Raw genomic sequence first — 24,607 nt, forward strand, 5'->3', positions numbered from 1 at the left:
TTTTGTTGGGAGGGGGGCAAAAGGAAACTAAAGCTTGTTGAAAGCTGCTTTCATCTACGTGTTTAAAAAATGTGTCCAGTGTATTCACAAATTAATCTTATTGATTTAATGCATGCATGTGTGTTTCACATCTTTCACTTTCACAAAGTAAAGGTGTGACTTGTAAGATTCTTCCCATAATTCCATTGTCCAAGTTTGAGGCAGTACTGTATAGCACAAACGTTGTGCAAAATCAGACCTGGAAAATGTGCATATTTGTGCTGAGGAAGCAGAAATGCAAATCTACCTCTGTAAAATTTATCAGCTTCCCTTCCATCTGCAGTTCCATCTGTATGTACATTCCACGTGAGAAGATATCAAGGGCTCAACTTAAACGAGTTGTATCAAGTGCAATAGCTGTTCCCAGCTTGCACGGGAAATCACTCAGGGAAATAATTTTTGTTGTCATCATGATGGAGTAGAATATCATTCAGTGGCACTTTGCTTTGACTACCGTGGGTGGGACTGTTTGTCACTCTTCACTCAGGTAACTGAAGCAGCAACAGTGGCACAGTGCCCTGATTAGAACCAAGCAATAAAACTAAGGTGTTTTCCTAATGGTCCAATATGGTTGTCTGCACTATTTGATAGATATGTCACTGATAAGGAAAGCTTATGACTGAGTGCAAGGTCTCTTTAAGCAGAGAAACGCCTGGATGGGAAGGAAATGAGGCAATGAAGAAAGTGACCTTTTGCAGTTGCAAAAGTGGGTCAGTGCAATTTTACTGAAGCAGAAGTGGGTCAGTGCAGGTGTCTTCCCAAGAGATCAGGATTCTCTTGAGTCCCCTTTAAGGGATGTGTATGCAACGCTTTTAAAAAGTTTGGCCAATAAAATACTTCAGAATCAAAAGTGTGTGTGTGAAGTTAGAATTGTTTGCATGCTCTCTTGCCATCCACCCCTGGCACTGTGTGTGTGTATGTGTGTTAAGACAGAATTAATAAAATAAAAACTTGCTGGTTGGCCTCTGAGTAATATAGCTCTATTGTGTGCTTCTTGTTCTGCAAGGGCTGTCTGAACGCTGAACTTAGCTGGGGTCAGTAAGTGTGTTTGTGTTTGTGTCTCACTCACTCACTCATTTCATTCCCCGCCCCCTTAGAGGTAGCCGCCCCCATAGCAGCCGTAGGAGGAAGTGCCTGTTGGTTATTTTAAAAAGGGCTGTCATGATTTGCAGCATGGGGAGGAGGCAGTGGGATAAACAGAGACCTCTCTCTCCAAACTAGGACTGAATCTCTTCAGGGCTGGCAGCCTCTCTTCTTCCTCCTGCAGCTGCTACCCAGGCTCCTCTTCACCTGCAAGAATTCTCCCTTCAGCTTCGGATCAGGTCACAAAGGCTCTGCCCGTCCCCTCCTCTTCCTCCCCCACCCCGTGTTTAACCGTTCTTTGCTTAGGGTTTGCCATTCAGGGTGAGGAAGTGAGGCGCTTTTGAGAGCGGGAAGGGAAATGCTGGATCTCTGTGTGAAATAGCCTCACCCTGTGACTCTAGAGACATGGCAGGAGAGCAGGATGAGATCCTTTGCTGGGTGGGTTAAACATTGCTGGAAGCTGCTCAACAGTAGTTTCAGAAGCTTCCGGAGGGAGTGTTATTGTGGGTCAGTTCTGTGTCGTTTGTAACCATAGGTTTGCGGGGATTTGCAGCTAGGGGCCCCTTTGTTTCCAGCTTGGGGGGAGAGTTTTCCATCTTCTCTCTGCTTTGTTATGAACCTGGCCTTGAAAGAGAGAGAGTTTCCTTAGACTGGAGGTGCAAAGTGACTTCATTTTTATTTTATTGCAACAAACTTGAGGCCAATTTACTAGTTGTGTTTGGATGTTGTGTAGCCTTCAAAGGTTGCCTTTAATATGTTGGAATGTGCTGAGCTTGGTTTCACGAGGCGGGGGAATAGAAGTTAGCACAGGGCAGTGTGCTTTTGCATTTACCCCTTGGGTTTTTATTTTCACACGTGAGGTGTTTGTATGCACCTGCATCCATGTTGGAGAACCTGAGTTATCTGGTTAGGAGAAAACAATTATGCTGACATTGTGCTGTACCTTAGCAATTTTTAGTGCTCCTGGTGGGGGTTGATTCATACAGACATCTCACTGCAAAGAAACGAGGACCGAATGTTAAGTCACCCATAAGAACTTCACCATCTTAAAAAAAATGTCTTGTGAACCCAGATGATAGTGTGACTGGCAAGTGGATGAGATGGTGAGGACAGCTGCAGCAGTAATAGGACAGGCTTGTCTGCTTAATGCAGCCTCACTGGGTATTAGTCTGCTGAATAAGGCAGGTTGGCAAGAGGGTGTCAGAGGTCCTGTGTGGTTTATTGAGCAGGGTCCCCAGCAGTTTTTTCAGAGTTTGCATCTGGGTCTCTGTCCCCAATCATAGGGGAGACAGTGGTGGCCTTTTCTTTTTATCAGTAGATCACAGACCTGGGACTGCAGCAGAGCCTTGTTTTTTCGCCTGTTCAGATTCTATGCTGGAAAAAAATATGAAAGAAACTCCTTAAAAAATTCCTCCCCATCTTCTGTTCTGTCAAGGGATTTGTGAACCAACAGCTGCTTTCCTTACACAGACCAGTTGTAAAGAGCAAGTCCCTCTGGCGAAGCGCGTCTAAATTTACTTGTGTGAGACAAGGGTTCTGTATTCCCAAAGTGGAGCTCCCACAGGTTAACTTCCTTGTAGCCAAACTATTTAGCACTGTACCCATAGTTTCCAAGGCTGCCTTCTGCCTTTTAACATTATGCCTGAAATTTTCCAGACTGGGCTTAGGTATCTTAAGAATGCTTTCGTCTTCTCAAGGTACCGTGTGCTATGGCAAAATGTGAAGATGTTATACAAGATGTAGTTCCACACTATACCCTGTTTAAAGCATGCCACCTGGCAATCTATATGTAGAGTGGCAAACGGTTTGTGTCATGCAGTTCTCTCCACGGCTTGGATGAAGTGACTTTCCTCTATGCCACAGCAAACCTGAAGGTTTAGAATAGTGGCGAAAATGGTCTGTTCTGGATGTTGAGCTGTCGCTTTCTAACTGGTGGAAGCCAACATGTGGAGTGACTTAAAATGGCCCCTATATGGCAACCATAAACATGTACATATGCCGTAGGAAAGGACTAGACCAACAGAGAGGGTACCTGCTGACCAAACAAAGAGCAAGGTGTTTATGAACTCCAACTGCTGACATCTGTACTAGGTAAACTAATAATGCCATTCACCTTCCTAGTCGACAGGTGATTGGGTTTTCACAGCACTTGACCTAGCCTAAGAACCTAGAATAGCTAATATCTGTATTCTCAGTTGCTACATTATTTTCCTACACGTTGCAGGAGTTTTGCCATCATAACCAATTGCTGCAAGGTTGGTCAGGCTCCATAATAACGTTTTGTTCCAACCAGCAGTCAAGGCTTCACAGTTGAGGAGCAGATGTGCCCAGGCAGTCATACATGTATAAATTTACTTATTGCATATTTGAAAGAGATGGTAATATTAAAGCATGGAACAGCTCTATTTTTACATAATTTGAAAATACGTCAGCCCAAAGGGAGAGGTCTCTTTCCTCTTGGGCAGGCTGGATTTCTTTTATGACTGTAATGCTTGACATTTCTGCGATGACCTTTTGGTTTTGAACCAAAAAAACAACAACATGTCTGAATGTCAAGGTGGGAGGGGGCACTATAAAAGATGTTACCATAGTTCCAGTTTAAAGTTTAGTAGGCTAATACTTTTGGCAAGGAAAATGTCAGAATAATGTACGTTGAGGCTGTACATCAAACACAAGTGGGCAGTTAAGGGTTCCTTTATTATTATTCCTGAGGGTGTTCCCTTACAGTTTTGGATTCTTATGTTTTCTGTCATTCAGATATATCTCAAATGGATCCCCCGCAAGTTAAATTTTGTCTTTTGAGGGTTATGCCCTTAAAAAAAAAATACCATCCCCTTGCCATCCCTTTAGAACCTTGGGAATAGTGGGGTGTCTCTGTTCAGTTCTTGTGAGTTGAGGTACATGAATATTAAATGGTGCTGAGAAACTACATTTTTCACTTCAGATTTTGGGGTGAAAAGCTGGATGGGGGTTGTTCTTTCTTTGTGCTGTTTTACTGCTATTCACAGCCCTCATCAGCTGCTATTTTGGTATATTTTTAAGTAAATAAAATAAATAACTTATAATCCAGCCAAATCTAATTGACTAAATGATGACTTAACTTGTGTTTGTGAAGCAGACCATCTTTAAATGGTGCTGAAGAAGCAGACAATTGGGGCTGCAATGCAATCAAGCTACAAAATATATGGAGAGGCGAGTGTTGAAGGGAGATCATGTATCTGCTTATAGCGCACCCAATGTTGTGGCCAGTTGGTTTGGGAAGTGGGTGGCCGCGTGTGTTCGTATGGAGGATTGAAGATTTCTAGCACCTTTTGCACTCCTCCACCCCCAAAAACCCCCCCAAGGCAAATGGGGATTGCACTGTTTCAGTGGGAGAATTTATTTACACAACACACACATGCACACTTTCCATCATTTCAGCTCAGTATGCGTCACTTCAGCCATTTGGGCATATCAGAAGTTTTTAATGAGAGTAACGAGGAAGGACTGTAGCAGAGTGGTAACATAAGAACAGGCCATTGGGCCATCTAGTCCAGCGTCCTGTTCAATAGTAGCCAACCAGATGCCTTTGGGAAGCCCATTAGCAGGACCCTGAGTGCAAGAGTGCTCTCGCTTCCTGCAGCTCCAGCAACTGTTATTCAGAAGCAGACTGGCATTCAGAAGACCCAGGTTCAATCCCTGGCATCTCCAAGCGTGATGGGGAGAGAATACTATCTGAAACCCAGAGAGGAGCTGCTGCTGCCTGTTGATGTAGGCAGCACTGAGCTTAGATGGACCAATGTTCTGACTCAGTAGAAGGCAGCTTTCCTATGTTCCTGTGAGCTAAATATGAAAGTTGCACCATTTGACCATCCATCTTGTTGCAGATATGGGGCGCTGGGCTATAGTTACTTAGCATTTCCCATTTCCTATCTGGATGTGTTGAGAGCAACTCCTTCTTTCTTGCTTCTCATGTTCCTTCCTGCCATTTAAAACAGGATGCAGGGCTTGGCTCTGGTGAGTAGCAGGTCTAGTTCAGCCCACAAGGGCCCATTTTCCATGAACACACTATGAAGCATTGCTGTGCAGTCTTCTAACAGTTTATTTTAGTGTAAATAGCATTGTTTAATCATGGCAGTGAATGCATTTTACGGCATGTTTTCCCCAGTCTAGATGGTTATCTATGTGATGTTTGTGTGTGCATGAATGTGAAGAATGTCTTCCTTTCTGCCAGATTTGGGTAACTAAGTAGTAAGACTATATATCCTGCTGCTGCTGCGCATTAGGCTTGATACACGGATAAGGAACAAAGCTGTGGAACCAGGAGTCTGCCATCCCTTGCCTCCTGTGACTGTGTGCGTCTGGTTCTGCATCCCTGGCAAAAGCTTATTAGCATCAGCATAACATTAAGATTGAAGAGCTATGGTTACTGGGCAGACTGGAGCCAGCAAACACAAAATGATATTAAGAAGAGCTATCTGCAACTCTTTGAGATAGTATTATCTCATGGCTTCAACTTGCAGAGCAGAAGGTGGTTCTACATTAAATTTCGGAAGTACAGAACTTTCATTGGACAGGGGAGTTGGTAATTTTACACACACACTTATTTTAGTCAAGACTGGATTATGGCATTCTGCTTGGCAGGACAGAAATGAAATAGCTTTATGGATTATGCTCCCCTGCCCTGTCGGATGTGATAGCTGGCTGTGTCCTGAACAGAGCTTGGGAAGGGAGATGGTTGGTAGCCTCTTGTAAACTGTTCAAATCAGCCTCCACAACTCTTGTTATTTTGGACTACACTTCTCATCATTCCTGACTAACGACCATGCTGCCTTGGGTTGATGAGAGGTATGATTTAAATATTTTGGAGGGCACCAGGTTGGAGAAGGCTGCTCTAAGTTTTATGATAGGACTCTGGGGTATAGATAAATATAAGTATAAAACAGGAAGGCTGCAAAATGCTGCAAAATATTTTCACTGCCTTATCAAAAGTCTGCAAGTCCAGAAATTCTGTCACTCCTTCAGGCACAAAGAAGGAAAGTTAAGGGGGAGTTACGGTATTTCAGAATAAGGTCAATGTCTCTTTTGGGTAGCTTTGTTAACCCACCCACCCCAATTAATAAACCATCTCTGTATTATTTGTTTTTGTTAGTTGCACAGGCTTACAAATGGGCTTGTTTTTTCAAACCCACAGGGTTGGAAGATTCCCAGAAAGGCACCTAGTCAGACTATCAGATACGTTTTTCTGTACCCAGTAGAGATAGATGGCTATCCATCATTTCACTGGGAAAAAAATGCTAGAAAAGATTCCACAGCCTGCCTAGGCAGTTTGCTCCATTGTTGTGCCATATGTTTAAAGATTATGTCTTTCAAATTATAGATTTGAAAGTCACAGACCAAAAGACATAAGTCAGTAGATATTGAGGCCGTACTTTAGTCTGCTTAAGAAAATAATGGAATTTCTTTGTCCATTCAGAAGGTTTCTACAGTAACAAAGCTTACTCGTGATGTGGTTGGATGGAGTTTCTCTGTGTGTCTTTGGGGATATGAGCTGCTTCTTTGTGGGTTCTCAATGCTGAAGTAATAAGAAAAGGGATATTTGCTAATAGTGAAATGCTGGGGAAGTTGGCAGTGCTCTTTGACCCTTCCTCTAGAACTGTCTTCACTCACCTCTTCATGCTGATGCATTCCATAAGTACTTTAGGACTTGTTAGAACAGGACACGTGTGAGTTAAGTGTGCCTGCGCATCCAATTTAAACCAGTTTCAAATTCATTTAATGGTCATAATGGTGCTCAGCCCAAGCATTATCGTTCTGTGATGAGGATTAGTGATTTCTGAGCATTTTCACAAAATTACAGTTTCCAGAGGGACACGGGTGGCGCTGTGGGTTAAACCACAGAGCCTTGGGCTTGCCAATCAGAAGGTTGGCGGTTCAAATCCCCGCGACAGGGTGAGCTCCCGTTGTTCGGTCCCTGCTCCTGCCAACCTAGCAGTTGGAAAGCACGTCAAAGTACAAGTAGATAAATTCCCACTCCAGCGGGAAGGTAAACGCCGTTTCTGTGCGCTGCTCTGGTTCACCAGAAGCGGCTTAGTCATGCTGGCCACATGACCCGGAAGCTGTACGCCGGCTCCCTCAGCCAATAAAGCGAGATGAGTGTCGCAACCCCAGAGTCGGCCACGACTGGACCTAATGGTCAGGGGTCCCTTTACCTTTACTACAGTTTCCAGTGTCCTTGGAGGAAGGGGCCATGATGGTTTCGGTGTGTAAGGTAGTTATGCCAAGAACTAAACACATAGAGCAGGGATGGAGAACCTGTGACCCTGCAGACTTGGTTGGCCTCCAACTCCCATCAGACCTATTCAGCATGGATGATGGGAGCTGTAGTCCAGTAGCATCTGGAGGGCTGCAGGTTCCCCCTCTCTGGCGTAGAGGCTGCTTTCACATTCATTCCAAGAGACCTGCACATGTATCTGGATAATTATTTCTGTGACTACCCTATGACTGCCTGGCCAGGTGTCACGGTGCCGTCAGGCAAGGAATGTCCAGTGTGAGGAATTGACTCTTTACTGTCAAAAGTACACTCCCAGTTTAGGAAAAGTCAGTTGCTGTAACAGAGAGGTCCAGCTTATGTACCTCTCCCACCTGAGCTGCTCACAAGCAGGCGAAGATTCTGCCTGCATGCAATCCACTTCTGCTCCTCTCACCTCTGGTCCTGGGAGACCGTGCAGCAAGAGAGGTGGGGGCAGGAGGAAGTGGAGGTGTGGAAGCCCCTTTCTCTACACCAGCCTGACCTTTCCCTCCCTCCTGCACTTGTTCTTCACTCTCCAATCCTGCAGCTTCTTCTGCCTCAGACTCTCATCTTCCAGCTGTTACAGGCTCCCCTAGACCACTGATCCCATCTTCCAAGACCCCAGTTCTCTTGGTTCCCACTCCTCAGTATCCAGTCTCATTGTCCAGCCAGTCCCTGACGCCCGGGCAAGTCTTGTTTAGCTGCAGAAGAGAACAGAAATCCTCCATTGGTAGAGGCAGTTGGCTGTTGTTAAACTGCTTCTGTTACCCCATTTATTGCCAATACTGCTTTCCTCAGTAGCAAGTCTGAGTGTGAGCAGACACACCTGCTCCTCGAGCAGGCCTTGGCACTTGGTTGTGGTTCTTCAGCGAGCCCTAAAATAAGACTTGGCTGCTGCTCGCGCACAGCCAGCTTGGTTCTCTCACCCCACAAGGCTGTTACGTACGTGCAAGCTTGGCTCTGAAGGCCAGGCACTCAAACTGCGGAGGCTTCTGTGATAACTGCCTGTGTACTTCAGAGTTCTTGGCAGCTTAACAAGCACATCCTTTCTGGTTAAAAGGCAGTTGGTGGGGAGAGAGAAAGAGAACTTCTGTTCAGGCAAATGTTGAGTGTCCCTCTCCGATAACTGAGAACTCGAGTGCCTCAGATGATTCAAGAGGCTTTGCATCTCAAGGATCATCCCCTGCATGCTTCTGGTGCCAGGTGGGTGCATGTGGTGTATGATTCATATGCCACGTTTACTGGGAAATGAAAGGGGAAACTGGGCCTGGCCAGCTAACTCTGTCGAGTCAGGGGAAGACCCTGTGAGAAATGCGCACCCTCCTTCTTCTCAAGCCACTGTGGCTTTCGGTCATGCTGCTCAACCACAAATGGACCATCTAATCTGGTGCGCTGCATCTAGCGGAGCATAGGCCCTGGCAACTATCATAGCAAGGAAAGCCCTCCTCCTTCCCGCATGCCTTCGGCAAGCTCAGCGTGGTCGAGTGCTGTGTGGTGCATCCGCTGCAGATCAGGAGATGCAACAGCCCAGCTAGAATGGAAAGAGGATCTTCGAGAGGGGAGGCAGAGGCAGCTTCGTATATGAGAAAGTGCATCTTGGGATGTCAGGAGGGTGTGGGAGTAAGGAAACACGAGCTGAAGGAAAGCTCTGGCATGTGAGCTGCACCGGAGTTGGAGCGGAATCCCCGGCCAAGCTTCCCAAGCCTCCGCGGCTGCCTGTTTTTAGCGTTCTGATGGCAAAGCGATAGTGAGCAGAGCCCACGAGGTCCCTGTGTCAACAGTGGGGATTATTAATAGCACTTGTACTTCTAGCAGTTTCCTGATCCTGGGGATGCTAGTAGCTGATGTTATAGGAAAAACCCCACTTGGCAGGCTTCAGGGTCTGCCCTTCCTGCAATATGCTCTCTTTGCAGTCTGTTGCCTTTTGGAAGGGAGAGAAATGGACATTCCTGTGACCTCTCTTAACCTGTGTTGCAAGTAAACTAGTCTCAGGCTAGCTGCATACAATAGGCTTTGTGTCTTACTCTAGGGGCAAATGGCAAAGCGAGGGCCACAGGAATACCCACATTTTACACATCCTTCATTCTACACACCAAAAGACGGACAGGGGGCACTGATGGTTGGAGCCTTTGTAGTCAACTGCCTAGTGACTTGTAGGATTCCTGAGTTGGGAGTTGTGGCTGGGGATTGCCAAGCCTGTTGTATGCAGGGGATGGTGTTAAGACAGTGCAGAGCAATAAGCTGGAACTTTCCTTGGATTTGGGGATATCTCAGTTGACAGCCCTTTGCGCTGAACTTTCTCCTGGCTCTGCTTAGCTCTCTAGGGAATAAGGCAAGATACAGTGAAATGTGTGGAACTTGATCTCGGCACCCACACTTCCTGCTAGAAGGCTGAGAGGAAGGAACATGCTTTGTGTGACTTGACCCAGCTTGGTTATTAAGCTGGAGTTTCAGCTGCCTTTTGAAAGGAAAACATGCCCCATTAAGTTAAGCTTATCGCAACCCTGATTACAGATCATTAGCAGATCAAAGCCCCAAGCTTTGCTAGTGAAAGGGCTTATGATCCGGAATCAGGGCCTTTAGAGAAACTGTGTGTGCATGTTGCGTGTTGCTCTCTCTTTCTCTCCCCCCCCCCCCGACTTTAAGGATATCAGAAATAAATTCTGTAAGACTTCTTTATGCAGCATATTCAGGTACGCAAAAATGCAAGAACAACAAATGTTCTTATTTCCGCTGCAAAGATTCAGTATGGATTAGCAGCACTCTGAGTAAATGCAATAGGCCATTTTCGATTAGATATGCAGCAGCTGCTGTGTGGTTTGTTGCTTTGTGGATATTTCAGTTTTGAATATGTTTTAGTTTCAGATGTAATTTTGTTGCTTATTATTCATTGTACATTGTGATGGTATCTGAGGTATCTGCTGGTATGGCAATCCATAAATATAATGATTAATAATAAAAAATAAGTTTTGCTTCACACGAACTAATATTTACGATATCTACAGTTTCAGAGACACAAAGAGCATGATTCACCTAAGTCCCACCAGCATAAAGCTTTTTTCAAGGGCTTCCACCCCTCTTCTCTCCTCCCCCAACGCTCCCCAGAATTGGCTCGGGGGGGGGGGGTCAGGAGAACAGCCTGTGGGGATCGTTCCACCTAGCAAGCTGCAATGTTTGTCATGACAGGACGATCACCATAACATGATGTTTAATTCCACCTAAGGCTTTTCATTCTCATCACACAAACACTATAGATTATTATATCATTCAGTTCGGCAAAATGTAGTACGGGTTTAGTTCATAAAGAAGTCTTGATTGTTAAATGAATTCTTCTGCCAGCCTGATAGGAGGTTTGAAACTCATGTTGAGGTTCAACGTGAAAGTCAGGTTGGTTTATGTAAGCTCTCTTCTCTCAGCTCCATAGGTGGGGCAGCCCCATTCCTAAAGGGGAGTGTTATGTAAGGTAATACAGGGAGTTTGCTAACCTGACCTTTACATAGCTAATTATGCAGGTTAACAGAAAGTTTAGTATGAACACCAGGAATTAAATGACAGGCATATGTTTTGTTTTGCCAGGGTGTTAGGGATGCAGTGAACAAGGGGGATACCAAAAGGTGTAAAGCAAACAAATTAGTTTATGCTGTAATTTAGAGGTTAAAAATTAGTGAGGAGGTATCTAAAAAAATAAATTTTAATATTGTATCGCAACACCAATACAAACAAAACAAACAAAAACAGGTTTAAAAGCAAAGTAAGAGTGCGTTACAATGCAACCATGGTTGAGCATTTAGGGAGAGTGATGCTGAGAAAAATATGCATAACTTGTTGAAGTCAGTGAGACAGAGTCCTTTACTTTGTAAAATATTTACTACATTGTAGATGTCATTTTATAAACTTATAAAAATACTTTGTGTACATGTGAGCTTTCTCCATGGTAGGTTCACAGTACACCTTCTCAGCAATCCTCCTGTGCTCATCATAATAACTGCAGAATAAACAAATTCTTACTTTTTACTGCAGGCATGCTTCCTTATTGCTGGCTGACTAGAGAACGCAACTTAAACTGAAAAGCAGAGCAAAAGGAGAATCTGAGGTAGACTAGCCCATAATACAAAGTTCTAATATTTAACTCTTCAAGGATCAGTACTGCCTGGTTTTTTCAGAATCGCTTAAGGGATCACAGGATGATTGTGATAATGAAAAACCCACCCTCAGTCAGGGAAAGTCTTGAGTGAGCAGAATTTGGGGGGGCTCCCAGATGAGGCTTTTGTTGTGCACTTGTCCTGACTTGTTCACTGAATTTTTCAGAGGTTCTATTCGTCCATTGCTCCTGTTCTTAAAGCTGTCATTCTTTAAATGGAGGCTGTCATGTCACACACAAACAAAAATTCCCCCAAATCCAGAGGGTGGGGAAGCACAGCTGGAGAGGCGAGGTGGTGCATCAGTTTGCCCCACTCTGGCTACAGGGGTGTCCTCACTTGACAGCTATTATATGAGTATAGTCCTGGTCTGTTTACCAAAGAGATAGGAAGGAGGGGGGGGGGTGTCATGAATATTACAAAGGAAAGGCAGGAATTGGGACTAGCAGTAATGTAGCAGAAGGAAGACAAATTCTTGGGTTTAAATGAAGTGAGATCACTACAGAAAGCCTCGATTCCTGCCTCTGATTGAGTTAAATATTTCTCCCAATGTATTTGGTGGGCAATCACATGTACCAGCAGTGTGTAAGGATTTCTCAAACCTACCTGAATATGACAACCAGCCTCCTATAATGACATAAAGGCCCGGTTTCCTGCTTGAAATAAAATAAAGCTCTTGGAGAAGATAAAAGCTTCCACCTGAGCTCTATAAGGAATATGCAGAGTGGTTGGGTGCCTATCCTGAGTGGCTTATTTGCCACTATAAACAACATTGGAAAATGACTATCAGTTTTCCGATTTATAAGAAAGGGGGTAGGAATGCTCAACAAACTATCAGCCAATTAGCTTGTTAGACATCTCTGCAAAGCTGTATTCCTGGTATCTCCTTCAAAAATTGTCAGGCTGGTTGCAAAGTAACAACATTATTCATGAAGAACAAGCAGGGTTCAGAGGAAGATACAGCGCCATTGATCAGTGTTTTACTCTGAACCATATTGTAAGGAAATATACATTGAGATTGATCTTTCTGCTGCATTCGACTCCTAATTGAAATAGACTGTGGGAGAAAATTCAAATTGCCAACGTTGCCTGCAGACTTCTGCTATTGATCCAAGAACTGTACAGTAACACAGAAATGAGGGTCAGAGTAGGTTTAAATGATGGTATGACTGATGCTTTTAAGACTTCGAGAGGAATGAAGCAAGTTTGCATTCTGGCTCCCACTATTTTTAACTTTTATAGTAATGATTTGGTGTCATATTTGGCCAATGCAACCTCCCCCCCCCCCCCCCAGTAATTACAAACAGAAAGATCTCAGTCTTGATGTATACAGATAATTTTAGTGCTTCCCTCTTTCTTGATTGGGCCTCAGAAATCTCGGGGAGGTGATCAGCATATACGGTAAACAGGAAATCCTATCTATAAATTACTATAAAACCAAGATTATTACTTCTGGCAAACACAGTCCTAGGTATAAGTGGTGTTTAGATCAGAAAACTATAGAACAGACTCATTCATTTAGATACCTGGGTCTACCCTTTAGCGAAGACCTCTCTTGGAAAGTGTCATATGGAGGCAGTGCACAAAAACCATAGGAGCATTGATTAAGTTCAGTTACGGTAAGGGAGGGCAGGTAATGGAACCTGCCCTAAAGATACTTGGTAACAAAGTGCTTCCTCAAATGCTCTATGCCATGGCATTGAAATCTGTGTCACTGATTCACATGCCATTAAGGTTTTGGAAACCGTGCAAAATATCCCCCCCCCCCCGGAAGCTATACTCTCTACCATCAGGAATATCAGCAGCTTTTCTTCATATAGAATCTGGGTGGCCAGCAATTAAGACAAAAGCGGATTGAGTTTAGTTAAAGTATATATTTTTTAAAAAATGCTACTATGCCTATTGAGAGTTTTCCTGCACTGTGCTATATGGAATTGGGTGAAAACCAACTCTGGAAAGCAGCTTGTCAAGATGTTTCAGTCCATTATTATTTTCCAGAACTGAGTTCTGCTTTAACCCTGAATAAGTGTCTACTTAGGAATTGACTCAAGGGACCTGCAACTAATTAGAAACACTAGATTTCCTCCTCGGTATCCACTCTTGAGGACAGAGCATTTTAAAGCTAGTTTATTGACCCAACTCCTCACCAGCTTCCTCAGGATTTGCCTTTATTGAGCTGTATGTGATGCCCACTGCAGCTCAAGAAAACCAGCCTGGCAGACTTTGTATTCTTGGTCAACTTCAGATGGAAGACATCACTAAAACAATAAACTTATGAACTTAAATCCAAACAATACACTAGAACAACAGATTTGTTCCGAAACTCATTTTTTGGCAATATGTTCCTGAGGGGTAGTTGTGTTAGTCTGTTTCAGCAAAACCTACTAAGTCTTATGCTACATTAAAGACTAACAGATTTATTGTGGTGTAAACCCTCATGGACTAGAGCCTACCCTGTTAGATGCAGGTTGAAGTGCACTATAGTGCATAAAAGCTTATGCCATAATGAGTATTTCAAAGCTCTGACGGGATACCAGCACATGCTGTACTGTCACAAACAGACTGAAGTCCGGGAAAACTTTTATTCACATCAGGAATATGTTTCTGTGCGCTCGTACCAATGTTCAGGAGCAAATCTCGCCAAATTCAGTGGGACATAACTTCCCTTATGGTCTACTTGTGGTCACACTGCACAGGCTCTAAAATTCAGAATTAATTATCCCCGTGTGGTCTCTTACTGATCTTCAGTGTATGTTTCGACTTGGGAATCTTCAGTAACATTCAGTTTGCTGGAGTGAAAGGATAGTGTTAGGCAGCTTTGTATATAAGCCCACCAAACCCCAAAACAAATTATTACTATCCTGCTGTGCTGGAGGCTGGCAGAGGAGGTACAAAAAGGTTACTGCATTTCTATCCTGGATGTGAAAGGATTAAACCACCAATACCCATAACATTCTCTTGAGAATCAAAGGGACAGGTAATACTCAGGTGCTTGGGAAAGTTAATGCACATGTGTTTGCTGTACAAGAAGGGGTGGGGAGGCACAATGAACCCTCGCTGCGAAGCTGATTTTTAAAAATTAACGAGTTTAAATATATGTTTAAGGCAGCAATCCTATCCACAATTACTTTACAATACATGCCATTAAACTGAATTGAATAGAATAGATTTGAAGAACAAAATGCCAGCATTTATTCCCAATAAAATTGTGTTGTTTTAGCTTTACTACTGCTGACTCTGAAGGTATTACATTTCCTTCAAATCTGGGCTGAATTCTACAGGCTAAGGGAGAGTGCTTTGTTCTGCCAAGGTTTCAAAATCTGGGAGAAAAGCAAGGATTCCCCCTTGTAACTTTTAACTGTGAAGCAGCAAGAACAGGGACAATATGACACAGCAGCCTGTCATAGTAGTCTTCCTCCCAACCTAGCAGTTCGAAAGCATGTCCGCACGAGTAGATAAATAGGTACTACTGTGTTGGAAAGGTAAACAGAGTTTCCGTGTGCTCCGGCACTCGTTATGGCGTTTCGTTGTACCAGAAGCGGTTTAGTCATGCTGGCCACATGACCTGGAAAGCTGTCTGCGGACAAACTCCGGCTCCCTTAACCCGAAAGCGGACATGAGCGCTGCACCTTATAGTTGAATTTGACTGGACTTTACCATCTAGAAGTCCTTTACCTTTACTATAGGAGTCACATCGCATGCTTTGCTGTGTTCTCAGCCTTAAGGAACAATGACAGCTGAAAGGGCACGTTGTGTATAACTGGTTTCACTATACAAATAATGCAAGAGTAATAGAGGACTGTTATTTAGTGCCATGAGCAAATGTCAAGGCAAGAAGAGTTTTCCACTGCTTCTTTCTCAACTTTTTGTAGCATGTGCAAGGGGCAGCTCTTAGAAAATGCCTCGTATTTATAGTATAATTAACAAACAAATTGTATAATACACAAATTGGGCTGTCCAGATTTGAGTGACAGAGACATTTTCATTGCTGTATGTAGGAGCTAAATACAAATCTAAAGGAATCTCTAATTACTTGCTGTGGAAAGTGACTGCTTGAAAGAAATGCTAATGCAGGGTAACTTCCACATAATCTGCCTGCCCAGTTTTAACTGGCCTCATGGCAGGTGTGTGGGATACCTGGATATCATCAGAGTACTATCTTTTGATATCCTATCAAAACTAGGAGCTATAGATTAAATCAAGAAACATGAGTCATTTTTGCTCTGCACAAAACGTATGACTATCCAGTTGCAGATTGGAATGGTTGCTGAGCCTTGCAGTGAGATTTGGATACTTCTGACTATTAAGAATTACTGTTGCTTGAAAAAAAGCAATCCTTTTGAAGTTTACTCACATCATATAGAGAGTATGACTAACAGGGACCTAAAATGTGCTTTACACTTGGGATTGAACAGAGTGCTTGTTGCAGATATAGAAAGATAAGAGACCTCGGGTACAATTGTATTTTAGAACTCTGAGCAGTTATTCATTGAGCATTGAGCACAGTGAGTGGCAAGTAGTTAAAAGAAAAATAAAAGAAAAAGAATTCCTGTTGTTCCATTATTAGGCATCAGTAGAACTCTGCTATTGCTTCACAGACGCATCTTTTGTCATCTTTTGTCTCATTCTTAGTCTGCTTCTGGCTGTTTTTTTATTGGACCAAATTCTCTAAACTGAGCTTTAAATTTCACGAAATGGAAAATGTTCTGTTCTTCTAGTTTTGATCTTCTGTGTACAGTTGACAAGCAGGAAGCAGATTGAACCAACATGTATTTTGTTTGCACTCAGGCCCAGGCTGTTTTAAAATAGAACAGAAGTAGCCTGAGCAGCTTTTATCATTAACACCTCATTTAAGGTTAGCTGCTTCCTATTTTTTTTGCATATTTATATACAAGCGGTGGTGTCTTTATATAAATTCTTGTTGCTCGTTATGGGATATAGCAGATGCAGAAAAAGTCCATGGAGCCAAAGCACCTCCTTTTAGTATGAACCGTTGACTCGCTGACACTTAGATTTCACCCATGTGCCTCAGAGTTTGCGTTGGGAACCACCAATTGTCACATGGTAGCCATTTCAGCACCGTTTTCAGTTCTTGCATTTTTCCACATTCAGATTGGCCACAAATAACAATAACACCAGTACTAGTTTTCTGGCTCAGTAATCTCCCCATAAGTGAAACTCTTTCTCTTTCTCCCCCTTCCTCTTCCCCTAGTGCTGTGTGGTGAATTGGATATTTTGGGTGACTTGGCTCCACTGAGTGAGAGGGTACTAGATGTCTTATTGTTTGGGCGTCAGAAGCTGACACAGGACTGGTTATGGCCAAAAAGAATTGGCTGGAGCTTGGAGGGTCGGGGAGGGCCGGGGCTGGTGTCCAAGTAGTGCTTGGGGTCTGGGGTGCCCCATGATTTAGTCATTTAGATCTTGAAGGCCAGGTTAGGTAGGTGGGAGGGTGAGTCCTCATTTAAAACACCTGGTTTCTTTGTCAACAGCCCCCATTTGCTATGGAATCCTTTTTCAAAAGGCACTTCAGGAAGAAGACTGCGCCGCTAGGGCCCCGGCGCACCAGTGTGGTGGCCCTGCCAGCCAGCAAAGCAAGGCGGCGCTCTGTGGTGGGCCAGCCCTCTGCCACCCTAACGCAACACCGCCGCAAATCCTGCGCTCACCTGCAAGGGCTGTCTTGCTTGGGCTCCCGGCACAAACGCAGGGCGAGCTCCAGCAGGAGGCGATCCAGCACCACGACCCCTCGCCTGAGTCCTCGGTTTTCTGTCCAGAAGAAGCGTGGGGGGCGAGTACGCGCCATAGATACTCATCTCATAGGGCCCTCCTTGCTGCTGGCCAGCCTCATCCAGGTGTATGAGGCTGAAGGAAGGAAGCAGTCGCCTTGCACTGAGAGCTCCAGCTCAGAGTCCCCCAAGGAGGGGCTTGAGGAGAGCGACTGGAGTGAGGAAGCTGCCTCTTCAGGCTCTGAAGGATCTGGCCTGAGAGCAGAGCAGGAGAGGAAGGAGCTGCAAGCCGAGCTTTCGCGCTGTCCCGGTCCTGCCACGCAGCACCCTGCCGACCTGAGGCTTCTCCTGCGAGACCCTCATTACCTGCGCCGCAGGTCCTCCCACCTCCTCCCAGCAGAGTTTGTGCACAGCAGAGCAGCCTACGGGCTTCAAGGCCGCTACAGATGCTTGAGCCAGAGGCGGCGCTCAAGTGAAACCCCCAAGCCGGGTGCTTTGCTCCAGTCATGCAGGACGCGGAGGGCTGCCAGGAGGTGGAAGGTTCCTCTTGGGACCAGTTGGCTGGCGTTGACTACCCATAAATGCATGGGAATGGATCTTGCCCACAATGGCTGCGGCAGCGACTCCCCTGAAGGTTGCAGAGCCCTACTGCCGTATGTATGGCTTTATCAGGGGTACTAAGCTCTTTGGGGTAGAGGTGGAGGGGAGGGGACCAGTACAGCCCTGACGCACAACCATAGTGCTTTCTTGCAGATTGATCAGTTATGAAAGAAGCACGCTTGAGCTGTGTCTTTCTGAGAACAGGACAGGTGCGCAGTGGGTCTCCCCCCCCCCCCCCATTTCCGCCAGTTGCACTTCTGTCTGGCTCTTCCTCCAAGAAATTCTGAGTTCTTTCGGCTGAAAGAAAGTGAGTCACCCAAGGACACCCAGTAAGCATCATAGCCAAGCAGGGATATGAACATGGGAGTTTCCAACTGTGATATTTTACACCTCTGCACTGCATTGGTTTCCTGGCTGCCGTGACCCTTCCCTCCCTGCTTCCTGTTTCCCTACTCCCGATAGAGGTGTAATGTGGTTGAATAAGGGATCTGTCATGAAAAAGGGATCCTTCATGGGGTCCTCTTCCATCAAAGAGCTGGCTGTTTTACTGCATCTTCCCACAAAGTCCGTTTGGTATTGCAGGTTACCTTTTACCTTGGCTAAGAATTGCCAGTTGGATATGGTGTTTGAATAATGGAGGAGCCAGATTCCTGTAAAAGGTCTTTGTGTGAAACGAGCAGCAGCTCTGACCAATTAATGTACTAAGATGCGCACTAAAGATGACATGTATGGCTTTAATGTCCCTTTACACAATTTCACAACACACATACTCACACAAAAACAAACAGAGAGAGAGAGAGAGAGTAGGAAAAGCATTCAGAAGTGGCAAAGATTAATAATAATAATAATAATAATAATAATAATAATAATTGTTTTAAAGGACCTTTATGACTGTAACATTGATTGTGTGTGGTGTAGTGCTACCATGTTTGACTTAGCTAGATTCACATCCCTGCTTAGCTACAAAGCTGACTGGGGTAACTCAGGCCATTTGTGTGTTCTCAGCCTCACCTGCATCCGAGAGTTTTTGAGGGTAAAAGCCTTTGAGTTACTTGGAAGAAGGATGGGATAAAAATGTGTGTGTGTGTGTGTTCATATTCGTGCGCACACACGCACACATATACATTGTGAGGAGGACAAAAACCACGAATGTGATTTGTCCTTGATGAATTGATCTAGAGTAAAATCCATGTGTGATCTTAAATATGCGCCCTAAAATGCCCAGCTGCTTCTCCCACTCTCACCCCAATTAGCCTTGGAATGTTTTGCTTCAGAAGCAGCAGGAAATCTGTTTCATCTTCCCAGGAGTCTCACAAGCCTGTGTTATTGTGTTATTAGTCTTCATCCACTTGAGAGAATAGTGATCTGTTCATGGAATATGCTACACACACACACACCCCTTTGGAAGGAAGGATTCATGGAAATAGTATACATTCAACTGCCACTTGGATTTTTTAAACTAAACCACCACGTGCCTTTCTTCGTGGCTGGTGTTTGCAGTGGCATGATGCCCAATCCACATGGTAAATTTCAGCATGCCAGTAACTTGGCATTTATTAGTAGTTGCTGTGTGGCATGACTTAAAGCAGTTATGAAGAATAGTCTGTTTTTCACTGCCACAAGGTAGAAAATAAAACTTACTGCCTACCACTGAGTTGGGTAAGTATTACCTGCTCTGTGATTTCCGATAATTTCTGCCTCATTTTAGGCAGCTTTTTGGAATTGATATTAACACATGGAATGCTTTTCTTTTTAGCATCCTTTCCCCACAGAAGGCTTGCAAATGCTGCATTTAGGAATAATAATGATTAATATGATTCCAGGTGTTTTTATGGACAATCTTCTTCCTGTCTTTCAGAAAAGCTATTGCCAAGTCTGGTCTCCAGCACCTGGTTGCCCAGCCAACCCCCCCACTAGCCCTGAGAAGCGATTCAGACAGGGAGATCCGCAGTACTGTCGACTGGAGCGTAAGTTCTATCTTCTCCCCTTGTCGGGGGGGGGGGGTGTGCAGGGAAAGATAATGAATGGGTTCTTTCCCATTGGCTTGGCTGCATAAGTTTTGCCCTGTGCAAATCCACACACAGGTGGCTTTCTGGAGCAAGGGTATCTGGCCAGGGTGTAGTCTGAAGTCAAGTCACTTGATACATCAGCCTTACTGAAGCCAAGCAGGTCTGGTCAGTGCCTGTATGGGAAATGGCATGGAACCCTATAAGTATCACCTTGAGTTCCATGGGAGAAAGACAGGAAACAAGTAGTGCATTTCTCTGGAGTGATGGTACCTGAGTTTCCACAGGATGGTTCCTGTAGCTCTGGTTGTGCTCTGCATTGCAGCAATCAACTGGCAGCATGGGAAGCTGCCATGTGGGTGAACTCAAAGCTAACCTGTGAAGGTCAAATGGGAGCCACGTGTTGAAATATGTTTATTTCCTGCCACATTGGCAAGTCCCCTCCTGCCCCCATATCTATACCTGATGGCCATTCTATGCTTCCCATTGACCAGAGCCATTGGTATGTCGTGCTTGTAAGGTAAAGGTAAAGGGACCCCTGACCATTAGGTCCAGTCGTGACCGACTCTGGGGTTGCGGTGCTCATCTCGCTTTCTTGGCCGAGGGAGCCGGCGTACAGCTTCCGGGTCATGTGGCCAGCATGACTAAACCGCTTCTGGTGAACAGTGCACGGAAACGCCGTTTACCTTCCTGCCGGAGCGGTACCTATTTATCTACTTGCACTTTGACGTGCTTTTGAACTGCTAGGTTGGCAGGAGCAGGGACCGAGCAACGGGAGATCACCCCGTTGCCGGGACTCGAACCACTGACCTTCTGATTGGCAAGTCTTAGGCTCTGTGGTTGTAGGCTGAACCAAATCCTTTCCTTGTGCCTGCTTGAGGTCAGTGGCAAAAAACTGGTGGGCACAGGGAAGCAGAATGTGCAACAGGACGATGCCGAGGCATATGTGTGGTGGTGGAGTCTTGCCAGAAAGAAGCTTGGTTAAAGCAATGTGTAGTTTTGACTGTTAGTTCATCTGTGGGGCTGAAGTGGAGAGTCAAGTTAGTTCCCCTGAAACTAATGACCGGATGGAATTGTGGCTAGGTTCTGAACTGAGTGTGACCCTGCAACAGTACTGTGGAATGACAACGTTACTTCTGTCTTTCAGGAGGCTGCAGTTTACGGGGAGCACATTTGGTTTGAAACCAATGTCTCTGGGGACTTCTGCTATGTGGGGGAACAAAACTGTGTTGCAAAAATGCTGGTAAGTCTTGGCAAGAGGATGCCCCTAACTGGTCAACTTGATTTTTGTGTGAGTCTGCACTACCATCTAGTGGAGGAAACAAAAAAATGCCTTAAACTGCACATCCCAGAACACCATCAAGCAGAGGTTATGTGAGCAAATATTTTTCTTTGGGGAAAATGAGGGTGGTGTACGGGGGGGGAAAGTGGCCCTTCACATCACTTCTATTTGTGCAGTGGGTATTGGCACCTGGTGATTTTTAAAGGATACTTAGCATACATTGTGGGATTTGGTGTCTAGCACAAAATCTGGAAGTATGAACATGAGAAACCTTTCTGCTTTATTGTTTTGGGGGGTGTGTGTGTGTGTGTGTGTGTGTGTGTGTTGTGTTATTAGCTGCACAGAGAGAACCTGCACATTTACAGCGTATTTCTACAAAAATGTCTAAGTAAAAGTGGGGCAATGTATTGGTTGTGGAGCATGAGCTTTTTGTGCAGAAGGTCCTTGGCGGCTCCATTTAAAAGGGTCTCAAAGAACTGCTGCCAGTCAGGCAACAGCCTCTGTGTCAAACTAGATGTGATCTTTGCTGCATAGGTTGTTCTTTTGTAGCTCTTAAAAAAAACAAAACCTGGAGGTGGAGGGCCTGAACTGGATTGGATCCAGCAAGCAGGGCTTAAACTCTTTGCTCATGGAAAGGTCCCAATCAAAATTATTTCTCCCGCCTCCCCCCACCCTGCCCATGTATTCTTTTAACAATTTGAGGGACAGCAGTGCAAGGGCAAACTAGTCATGCTGTGCAAAGCAGCTTGATGTGTAATAGAGAACGATGGTTCAGCGGCAGAATACATGCTTTGGCTCCTTAGGGTGGTATTCAACTTAGTTTTACTGGGAGTAGATCCATTGAAATTCATGAATATGAATAAGTGGGCTGATTCTGGGTAAAACCTAGTTGAATACCGCCCATAAGGACCCAGGCTCATTTCCCCCAGCATCACTCGCTAGAAAAGATTGGAGGTAGCAACGCTGCCTGGCGCCTTGAATGAATTGCCACTCTTGATAGTGGGCTAGATGGGCAGGAGGGTGACCAAGATGATCAAGGGTCTGAAAACCAAGCCTTGTGAGGACCAGTTGAGGGAGTTGGGTATGTTTATCCTGGAAAAGAGGAGGTTTAGTAGCCATCTTCAAATATCTGAAGGGCTGTCACATGGAAGATGGAGCAAGCTTGTATTCTCCTGATCTGGAGGGTAGGACCCAAACTAGTGGATTTGAGTTAAAAGAAAGGAGATTCCAATTAAACATCAGGAAGAACTATTTGGCAGTAAGACTCTCACAAGAGGTCATGGATCCTTTAGTTGATATCCCTGCACTGCAGGGGGTTGGATGAGAGGACTATTAGGGACCCAACTCTACACTTCTGTTTTTCTGTGATGATAAGTTGGTAATTCTGCCGAATGTCCACACACTCCTTATCTCTGCATTCTTGTTGTTCAGCATTTGGTGACCTTCCTTGCCCTCCCAACTTTTTTTTTTAAGTAGCAAATTCTACAAACTGCCCTAAATGAGTTTTATTCATTCTAGCCACTGTATCTTACTAGTATTAGAATTCAGAATTTTCCTCCCCCTTTTGTACTGTGCGCCTGTATCTTTTTTGGCTGCCTCAAAAGGGTGAGTCACACTGAAAAAGCTTTCCAGGAAGATTTAAAAATAAAGAGAAGCAGGCGGAAATGCAATCACAAGCTTTATGTTTATCTTGTAGGGCTGGAAGAAACTTCCTCGATGCAAATTCGCCTAAATTAGCTTGTAATTCTCCCCCTGATTGCATGGTGTTTTTATGTTTTTAATTTATAAGGCTTTTGGAAAAATGAAAATCCACCTCAAGTATACAGAACGATAGAAATAAATACATATTTCCAGCTATCCCTTTGATGGCACCCTTTGCTTTGCGGGTAGGGGACTGTGATCAGTCGGTCAATATATTTCAGTGCCTGGATTCCATTTGCTTCATTATGGCCAACGAAAGTGGGAGGTAATGCACTCCATGCACAATCCGTTCCATCTCCATCCTCTCCCCTGGTGCATATATTGGGATGGAAGGACAAAGAGGAAGCCATTACCTGCAGCATTCTTACCCTACACTTGTGTGTTCCATATGCACAAACAGTTATTTGAGTGTTGAGCTTGTTGCAGGCTTGCCAGTCATTCGCAGATGATGTAAACCTCTTGTATTCCTTGTCTTGCAGCAAAAACCTCTCTCCAAGCGCAAGTGTGCTGCCTGCAAGATTGTAGTCCACACACCCTGCATAGAACAGCTAGAGAAAGTGAGTAAAATCTAGTTAAGCTCCTGGGCTGTGCTTGGAGAGATGGGATATCAACCTCCTTTTTAAAAAAGGAACATTCCTGCCGGATCCAATTTCCATGAACGCTTATATTCCTGCTAGGAGAAATTCCTAAGAACCAAGCTCCCTCTGTCATATTTTGTTCCTTCTTGACTCTGTAGGCAAATAACTTTTGCATTTAGAGATGCCAAAGCTGATAGCTTTGCATTCAGTTGGCCTTGGGTTCAGTCTCTGGTATCTCCACTTAAATGATTTCAAGCAGCAGGGCTGGGAAATGCCTCTGTGAGAGGCCTTGCAGGGCTGCTGCCAGTTAGAATAGATAGTATTGAGCTAGATGAATTGATGGCTTGACTCAATATAAAGTAATCTCATATGTGCATATGCTCAATTATTCATTGAGAGGACTGAGTGGGAGGAAAGAGGGAATGGCAAATAATGTAGTCCTCACAGGACAGAAATGCTTCACATTTTATGTTATATTAAAAAAAAAAAAAGCTTTCCACCCATCTTTCTGTTAAATCCACAGATAAATTTCCGATGCAAGCCTTCCTTCAGGGAATCTGGATCAAGAAATGTCCGAGAGGTAAGAGCTTTGTGGACTGTTTATTGATTTGTAGCACAAGGAAATTGTGTGCATGCACCCTTTGATGCTGGTGGCTGTGAAATCTTTGGCCTCATTCGGTTCTGAGGTGACAAACTGCCCATTGCCAGGTTTAAAGTTGTATACCTCCCTGAACTTGAGGTGCTAACATGTGTCTGAGCAGTAAAAGACACGCTATGGCCCATCCCTCCTGAGCATTTCTTTTGAAAATTTGCACATTGAGGTACAACAGTGAGATTCCACCCATTATCTATTATTGATACATTATAGTAAAGAGTGGACTAATTTACCAGTTAATACAGAGGTAGCCAGTGTTATGCCATTCAGATGCTGTTGAGCTACAACTCCCATCAGCACCAACCAGTATGACTAATGATCAGGGGTAATGGGAGTTGCAGCCCCAAAACATCATTGACTACTCTTGAGCTACTAGTGATAACCTCTGAAGGGACTGGTGCATGCTGGGGAGTGCGTGGCTAGTCACTGCATACTTCCACCACTTAGTTCTGTCCCTAGAGGAAGAGAACTCTCCATGGTGCTGAAAGGTAGAGGGCTGGGCCAATGAGTATCAATACTGGCAAACCATC

General features: G+C 44.6%; 1 protein-coding gene across 15 annotated transcripts in view; it reads left to right on the forward strand.

The window, feature by feature from the left end:
- Window positions 1-24,607, forward strand: part of DGKZ (diacylglycerol kinase zeta) — a 141,950-nt gene that overhangs the window by 75,640 nt on the left and 41,703 nt on the right. For 11 of the 15 annotated variants that reach the window (XM_083455427.1, XM_083455430.1, XM_083455428.1 and 8 more), the window contains 4 exons: window positions 19,714-19,822; window positions 21,009-21,104; window positions 23,324-23,401; window positions 23,946-24,002. In XM_083455427.1, the coding sequence (XP_083311553.1) occupies window positions 19,714-19,822; window positions 21,009-21,104; window positions 23,324-23,401; window positions 23,946-24,002 (340 nt within the window). Of the gene's footprint in view, window positions 1-1,172; window positions 1,362-4,877; window positions 4,940-8,525; window positions 8,597-17,021; window positions 17,909-19,713; window positions 19,823-21,008; window positions 21,105-23,323; window positions 23,402-23,945; window positions 24,003-24,607 lie in introns of those variants that run through there. The other 4 variants (XM_083455429.1, XM_083455422.1, XM_083455436.1 and 1 more) reach the window with 4 other exon arrangements.

This window comes from Podarcis tiliguerta (assembly GCF_965153285.1).
Source record: "Podarcis tiliguerta genome assembly, chromosome: 1".
Taxonomy (NCBI): Eukaryota; Metazoa; Chordata; class Lepidosauria; order Squamata; family Lacertidae; genus Podarcis; species Podarcis tiliguerta.